We start from the raw sequence: 8,805 nt of genomic DNA on the forward strand, positions 1-8,805 counted from the left end.
AGAAGAAAAGGAATTGAATGGCAACTCGGGCTCATTATATTATGATGGGGATGACAAGTCAAGTGTTATGGATAAATATGAATAGCATAAAAAAAAACAGCACTCAGGAATATTGAGTGAGTATAAAATCAGCTTCTTAAATGAAAGTGTGAGCTGGAGTACAAAATGTGTAATATCCAAACACATTTCACTGATATGTCAGGGATTTAATGACATATTAAGTTTAAATGTCTTTCTCACCCATAGACCGATTTAAGGCATCAGTGATTTATTGATTTACTTATAATGAAATATCACTGAAATAACCTTTCACTTTGTCTTCTAAAACAATGAAATTTAACTTAAAACAGGCTTTTTAACCTGATTTCTGTCCATCTGAACAAGTCGGTCAGTTGCACAATGCTTCAGAGAGCACACTGAGGTAATACTGAGACTTCTCCTCCAGACACTGCCCACTTTACATGAGATCTTCTTTAAGCCTTTGTTCACTTAAAGGCGAATGGATCAGTGAAGAGTTCTGAAAATAGTTAGTTGAGAGCAAAGCGATGCTCTGCAGAACAGGCTCATAGAAACATTTTCAGAAGTCTTTATCCCAGCCAGAGAATTCATCTGGAGGTTCTTCAAGCTCAGGGGGAAACATGTCGAAATGACTGTGATCCAGAGGCCCTTTGAGCTGCGAAAATTAACAGAAGAAAAAACCACAAGTGTAAGAGCACTGGCTTTCATTTCTTACATAATATTATGTATGTAAAACCCGATTTATCAAATCTGTTGAATCTATGCTTCACCTCTCTCCTCAGAGGAGACATCAGCTTCCGCCGTCTCAGTCCTTCCCAGTTAAAGCCTTGAAACCACCTGTGAGAAAATGGAGAAGATGTTGTTTACGTCAAAGCTGAAACCAAGCCGTTCACACAGAACGCATATTTATCACATTTTCTACTTTCTAGAGGGACATCTATCAGCGTTGCACTCGCAGAGAGCGGCATGTTTAGAAAGCCATGTAAAATTAATGCAAGTTCAACTTTTAAAAAACGGTTATGCCGGTTTTTCCCCATCCCACTGTATCATGTTTTTAAATGAAGAAAGTAACCTACTCTTTGTGATTGGTTTTCGGTCCTTTGTATTAAACTATACATACATGCATGGTGCTGTTTTTTTTCTAATTGTTTAAGCAACTTTATTAACTATATATGGTTTATAAACATTATTTTAAACATTATGCACTTTTTTTTTTCAAAGATAGTCGTGTTATTTTATTACGCTTTGAAGAAACGTGCATACTATTTTGCTTGATGTGGCCTCAGGAGAGAAGCCAAAAGCTTTTTTCCCCCTAACTGAAATTATGCCTTTTAAATTCGAATATAATTCAAATTTTTATTATATTTAGGTAGAAAATTCTAATTTAGTGTTTCAGTCATTTTGACAGCCCTAGTGACTCAGCATCCACTCACATCTTTAGCCTCACCCGTCACTTTCCGTACAATGAGAAAATATTTCAGGGGAACATAATGTACATTATTTTCCTTTCCCCTGAGGTTCACTTGTAAGAGTGTTTTATTGCACCAAAAATGGCCAGAATTCAAATTTTATGGCTATTTCCACCATCTCTCTGACCTTTAGAACTGAACAGGACAATTTTTTTGCTACTGCTTCTCTAAGACATATATGTAAGCGTTCTCTTCACATGTGAAATGAGATAAGCACTTAATCACAAGCTGAAGGGTTGCAGTTTTACTTCTAGTTTTCATCTAGTCTTTAACTTCAATAACAGCCTCTTTTCAAAAGTACAAACTGGACTGGGGAGGAAGTTTTGAATTCTGAGGTACTATATGTTTTCATGGACAGAATAATTTTATCTTAAATTAAGAAAGTTTCATTGCTCATATTATGACCATTAAATTCTGAAGATACACTACCAATGAAACATTTTGTGTCATTAAGTCTTTTATGCTTCCCAATGCTGCACTTGTTTGTTAAAAAATACAGTAAAAACAGTAATAATATGAACTATTATTACAATTTAAAATAACTGTTTTCTATTGTAATATATGTTAAAAAGTAATTTATTTGTGATGCAAAGCTGTATTTTCAGCATCGTAACTCCAGTCTTCAGTGTCACATGATCCTTCAGAAATCATTCTGATATGCTGATTTGCTGCTCAAGAAACATGATTATTATTATCAATATTGAAAACTGCTTAATGTTTTTGAGGAAACCATGATACATTTTTTCAGTATTCTTTTCATTCTAGTATTCTCTATTTAAATCTTTTTGATCTTTTCTAACATTATAAATGTCTACTGTTACTTTTGATTAATCTCATGCGTCCTTGATGAATAAAAGTATTAATATAAAAAAAAAATCATTTCTGACCCCAAAACTTATGGTAGTGTTCATCTCAGATCTCACTCATCTGACCACACATTGTTACCTAAATATGCATATTCATGCCTCTATCACGAGCACGCGCCTTCATTTGCATAATGCTCTGAACATAATTTAGTGACATAATACAAATGATGTTGAGCTATTGTGTGCTTTGTGTGTACATTTACCTGAATCACTTACCCTGATAAGAATACTCAAGCATAATGAATATAAAAACAACAGCTTCTCAGTGCAAACACACAGAACGCTAGTCAAATAATAAGTGTGATAAGTCCCAGGCGATTGTAATTTGAACAGTGGGCATCATCAATGCACATGCATTTTAGGCTCTATCACTCCCGTGACTGTTAAAGGACAGGCCCAGTGCTTCACCTTGCTGTCTGCGGCTTCACTGCTCTGTGGAAGATGGCAACAGCTGTGCCTCTCATTTTAGTCACTAATTGCTCCCCCTGTGAATGCAGTAAGGCTAATTTGGCAGGCTGGCTCAGCTACCCATTGTGCTGTGACATACTGTACAAAGGAGGGGACAGACAGGCCTGCAGCAAAAACAGACTCAACAATACACTACCCATGATTAGACACATAGATCAATGCTTCAGTTTACTCCCAGATGGGTCTAATGTTCATTAATGCACAGAAATGAAACACTTACATCAGAATATGACCGTGTAAGGTCTGCAGTGTACAGTGAGACAAATAAAGGTATTATATTAACACGATTTATGGGCAGCTGGATTCATAGCATTTGCCAAGGAGACTGAGCTATGACACTGATGTTATCAATATTTTTGAGATGTTTAAGGAATAGTTAATGACAATATTTTGTATGTAATTTTTAATAAACAAATCATTATTTACTCATACTCCCCTTGTATAAAAGCTGAGTGGTATTGAATGTACACTTGTAGTAAAAATCTTAAAAGTATATTTTTAAAAACTGTACTTGCAGATAATACAATATTAATGAACTAAAAGGCCACTTAAGAGTACTTAAAGACAGACACTTTCATAGCTGTTTGTTAACACACTTAAGTACACTTTTTAAAATAGTGTAATAATGTCAAATTAAATGTTTTGCTTTACAGTACATTTTAATACATTTTACATTCATTGTTTTAAGTGACGTGAGGCCAAGTATGGTGACCCATACTCGGAATTAGTGCTCTGCATTTATCCCATTCAAAGTGCACACACACAGCAGTGAACACACACACACCGTGAACACACACCCGGAGCAGTGGGCAGCCATTTTTTGCTGCGGCGCCCGGGGAGCAGTTGGGGGTTCGGTGCCTTGCTCAAGGGCACCTCAGTCGTGGTACTGAAGGTGGGAGAGAGCGCTGTACATTCACTCCCCCCACCTACAATCCCTGCCGGTACGAGACTCGAACCCGCAACCTTTGGGTTACGAGTCCGACTCGCTAACCATTAGGCCACGACTTCCGACTGTTAACTAGCACATGTAAAGCACATGTACTTGCTTATAATTTTAACTAGTGTGTTATTACATTTAAAAGTAAAATTTTTAAATGTAACAATACACAACTTCATTATAAATGTGTCATTACAATTACATGATGACAAATGTTTGTCAATATACATTCAGCAGTAGACTTTAACCATATTTCAAAAACAATAGAAGTAATTATGAAATTATATATAAAGATGTATTTAAGTCCTTTTTTAAATAGGTAAAAAAAGCACTAAAAATCAGCTTATAAATTTTAATTATAATACACTTTATTTGATTGCCATTGCTAAAATTGGGACATGTCAAGAAAGAACGTCATATGGGTTTGGAACAACATGAGGGTGAATAAATGATTTTTGAACAATTAATATTTGATGACCCTACTTGTGTTTCTTGATGTCAATGATGCCATTCTTTTTATTCCCTAGCCGTTCTGCTGGATTGAGCCTGGAGACAGTGAGAGAAATGAGCGAGTATCTGACTGTTCTTATACAGGCCAAGCAAGAGAAAAAGTCACATCAATAAATGTATAAACATACGTTGACAGGTACACAAGGATGACAGAGGCTTTGCTCCAAAACTTACTAAGCTACATAGGCAGCATATCAGGGCCTCAACAGCACACTCCAAACAAGAAGACTGTTTAAAATACAACATTCAAAATTCCCTGCTGGTGTAATGACCTGCCTAACTCAATCTGAGCAGCTGAGTCTTTAGCCATCTTCAAGAAACTGCACATCTCTTCCATCTACACTTGACCCTCTAACACTAGCACTCTCTATTCTATTTCTATTCTATCTGCTTGTTTTCTTTGTATATATCAAAAACCTTGACCCTCTAACACTAGCACTCTCTATTCTATTTATTTTCTATCTACTTGTTTTCTTTTTTATTTATTTAAAAAAAAAGCCTTGACCCTCTAACACTAGCATTCTCTATTCTTTTTTCTATTCCAACTACTTTAAAGCTTTTTATAATAATTAAAAAGAAAATAAGTGCACTTCTTTTGATGTGTTGACTAACATCCTACAGCACATGTAAAGTACTTGATTATTGCATTCAGCAGCACTCTTTAACCATATTTCAAAGACAATAGAAGTATTTATGAAATGACATATAAAAATGCACTTAAGTTCTTCTTAAGTTAAAACTATAACACATTTTTATTTAATTGTAAATAACATGCAAGTTAAGTGTTTCAGAAAATATATTATATTCAGTTCACAAATCAAATATGTGCTGTATATTTGTGATGAGTTTAAAAAAATGTGTCTTAGAATAAAAGAAACGTACTTGCAAAGTCTCCGTATAAGGTCCTCTGGACGCTTGCTGATCCTCTTGGGAAAGTCCACCTTCTCTATCCCATGAAGAACCATGGTGTAGATCCTGATTGGATCACAGCCTGTGAATGGAGGGCTGACAGTTGTGTGGGACATGTTATATTTCAAACAATTTATTTGAAAATGAAACCATAAGGCAGACAGTACCTAAAAATGTATATTTCACTTTGTCAATTTTAAGTGGAGTTACTAAAACATACAGTAATTATGTCACAGTAATGCTTAGCGCAACCATGCATAAGAATGGTAATTTATGCAGTAAATGAGCACAGCTAACAGTGTGTATGAGTAAGATTGAAGAGATGTAAACATCCTGGGGCATTACATCATGATGATTTTGTCCAGCTTGTTGGTCACACTGCAACAGCATCATCCTCAACACTCTGTTGCCATGGTGATGCAGTCTGAAGCTTGACGCAATGGAGTTCGCTGTGAGAGCCATGACTGCTAATCTCACACCAGAGGACCATTTGCTCTGGTCAAGAGAGCCCTGCCCTTTACCAAATGGATGTTGAACATGGAGCAGAGCGTTTTGGCTGAAGCACATGGGAGGGCCGTGCCAATTCAGGTCTGAGAAATCGGTGCTCTTTAAAGGTGAAGTGTGTAATTTCTGCACCACTAGTGGCACCAAACGGAACTGCAAAACTTGCTTCCAAACAATTGCCATTGCTAGTGCAAATGGTAAGTCTGTCTCGAACGCACAGCATTGGTTGAACAAAAAGTTGCTTTAAAATCACCACAGGGCCAATATTTCCATTGTTTGGGAATTTGACCTACAAATGCAGACCCGTGGATGCATGAAACAGATGCGTTGAAACACAAATATTTACCTGCCAATCAGAAGCTCAAAGATGAGGATGCCCAAGGACCAGCAGTCAGCTCCAAAGTCATGACCCTTATTCATGATGACCTCAGGAGCCACATACTCAGGAGTGCCACAGAACGTCCAAGTCTTCTTACCTAGTCCGATCTTTTTGGCAAAGCCAAAATCAGTCTGAATATATAAATAAATAAAATAATAAGGGTGCTCAGTGTAAGACTAAGAAGTGGCTATATCTCAGACTCCATGCATATATATATACATAGTGAGGTCCAAAAGTCTCAGACCGCTAGTAAAAATGCTTTTATTTTGTATTCTTTTTAATTTAACAATAAAAAGGTTAAAGCGGTTCTCAACCAGGGGGCCTCAATAAGTCTTACAATTATTTAAATGAAGTATTATTAACATAATCTTAATTACAATGTTGATTTGAAAAAATATGTACAACATTAAACTGACATCATATTGTTGAGTTTAATACAACAGAAGTACCAGAGGTGCTTAAAAGGAATAGTTTACCCAAAAATGTTAAAACGTCTTAATGATGGATTTGTTTCTTACAAACCCACAGCTTTTCACTTCACAAGACATTAATTGATGGACTGGAGTGGTGTGGATTATTTGTGAATTATTGTGATGTTTTTATCAGCTGTTTGAACTCTCATTCTGACGGCACCCATTCACTCCACTGGTGAGCAAGTGATGTAATGCTACCTTTCTCCAAATCTGAAATCATCTGACATCTGAATTCATCTAACTCATCTACATCTTGGATGTCATGAGGGTGAGTAAATTTACAGCAAATTTTAATTTTGGGTGTTCTTTTTTTGTCCAAGAATGTTGTCTTGAATAAAGGAGCCTTGGAATCAAAAAGGTTGAGAACCACTGGCTTAGAGCCATAGAAAAAAATCTGTGCAACATCTGAAATAACTCTTATTCATGTTTCCACATTACAATGCAAACCAAAGAAACTGTTCAAAAGATTTTCAATTGGGCCTCAGACTTTTAGACCTTCTACCATGGGATCTAGTGGTATATGTACAGTAAAATGACCATTTTGACATAGCCTTCCCCATCCAGAAGAAGATTCTCTGGCTTCAGGTCTCGGTACACAATGCCTTTGCCGTGCAGGTAATCAAAAGCTTCCAGCACACATCCAGTACAGAAGCGGGCAGTGGGCTCATCAAAGCAACTCCTAAATGAAACCAAAACATCATGACATCCAAATATAAGAGATTTGCAGTTGAGACGCTATGAATCATTCAGCAATAACCAGTAATAACTCTGCATGTGATCAGGATAAATCATGATAGTGAGCTGTAGTATGTGTCAAAACAACCTACACTCACATGTCCCTCAACACGCTCCACAGCTCTCCTCCCAGGCAAACCTCAAGCAGCATGTAAACATACTTATCATTCCGGAATGTGCGGAACAACCTGAAACACACAAGGACAGCCTGACACACTCGATTATTTGCATTCTGTGAAACAGTGTCTTGTTAGCACTTCTAACTACTTGCTTTAATAGAGATCTAGACTCGCATGCAAAGCTGTGCTAGCTTTTCGTCCACAAATGCCAGAGAGGCAATAAAATCAGCCAGAGCACACACTCAGACAGGAATATAAGCATGGATTGAAATTCCCCGGTGAGTTTCCTAGCAACATGCAAAGCAGAAGCCCCTTTTCTGATACAGATGAAAAGCACAATGGCCCTGGACCACTGTGACAGATATAAGCCAAATGTGTAGTGTGTCACAGGATCTGAAAATTCAGTCCATGGATTTCTTGTATGACTCTGTCTGCTCCACCATACTGTTACTGTACGTGATGCTGAAGTTATTAAAGTTTGTAGGAATGGAGCACAAAATACAGTATAAGGTTACTGAGCTCTAATACCACTGTGGCCTCTAAATGACAAATTTTAATTTCAATGTGGACATTTCCAGTGTTGGGGTTAACGTATTATACAAGTAATGCGAGTTACTTGATCAGATTACTTTTTTCAAGTAACTAGTAAAGTAACGCATGACTTTTGAATTTAAAAAAAAATTACTTTTTCAAATAAGTAACACAAGTTACACTGTTTTCCCATTTATTGACTGACAGCTCTCCTGTCCTGTGTTGAGAGAAATTGGGAGTAAGTGCAGGGGCAGAGGTACTTCCTTCAGCCTGAGGCTTATTGATTTCACTTTTGGTGTGAAAGGGCCTTTACAGTTGCCAAAAATATAACTTTTGGGGTTTGTTATTAAAAAAACAAATAAGCAAGCCCAACCTAGGTGACAAAAAGTCATGCAAAAGTAATGTAATGCATCACTTCCCATAAAAAGTAAGTAATGCAATTTGTTACTTTTTTACGGAGTAACGCAATATTGTAATGCATTATTTTAAAAGTAACTTTCCCCAACAGTGGACATTTAAACAGTCCGATTAAATGCAGATTTAATGCATTAAGCACACACCGTTTTTAAACAAGTTCTTAGAAATGTGCTCTTTGTTGTGTTGTTTTCAAGTGGTTTTGAAAACTTTTATACCTTTATCAACAAATGTTTATTTTAATTGTTTCTTTAAAATGTCATGTGGTGTAATGTTTGCAAAGATCGTCAATAATTAATTCATAAATATCTTTACCTTTTTGGTAAATGGTACTGTGACGAGAGGGGCGGGGCCGAGAGCCGTGGGAACGGAGCGAGGCCGGTGGAGTAATTGCTAATGCGTGACACCTGCGCCACTCACCGGTCTCGAGTCTCACGGAGGAGCTCAGGAAGGATACAAAGGAGGAGGGGTGA

The 8,805-nt window shown here is 36.9% G+C and overlaps 1 protein-coding gene across 1 annotated transcript in view; it reads right to left on the bottom strand.

Annotated features, from left to right (window-relative positions):
• Window positions 1-577: 577 nt before the first annotated feature.
• prkg2l (protein kinase cGMP-dependent 2, like) overlaps window positions 578-8,805 on the bottom strand; it is a 16,599-nt gene continuing 8,371 nt past the window's right edge. The window contains exons 12-18 of the mRNA XM_016512586.1: window positions 7,367-7,456; window positions 7,071-7,212; window positions 6,028-6,191; window positions 5,151-5,273; window positions 4,242-4,304; window positions 789-855; window positions 578-673 (exon numbers count right to left, since the gene is read on the bottom strand). Of these exons, the coding sequence (XP_016368072.1) occupies window positions 578-673; window positions 789-855; window positions 4,242-4,304; window positions 5,151-5,273; window positions 6,028-6,191; window positions 7,071-7,212; window positions 7,367-7,456 (745 nt within the window). The remainder of the gene's footprint in view (window positions 674-788; window positions 856-4,241; window positions 4,305-5,150; window positions 5,274-6,027; window positions 6,192-7,070; window positions 7,213-7,366; window positions 7,457-8,805) is intronic.

The sequence above is a fragment of the Sinocyclocheilus rhinocerous genome, unplaced genomic scaffold (genome assembly GCF_001515625.1).
Source record: "Sinocyclocheilus rhinocerous isolate Xijiao unplaced genomic scaffold, SAMN03320098_v1.1 scaffold295, whole genome shotgun sequence".
Taxonomy (NCBI): Eukaryota; Metazoa; Chordata; class Actinopteri; order Cypriniformes; family Cyprinidae; genus Sinocyclocheilus; species Sinocyclocheilus rhinocerous.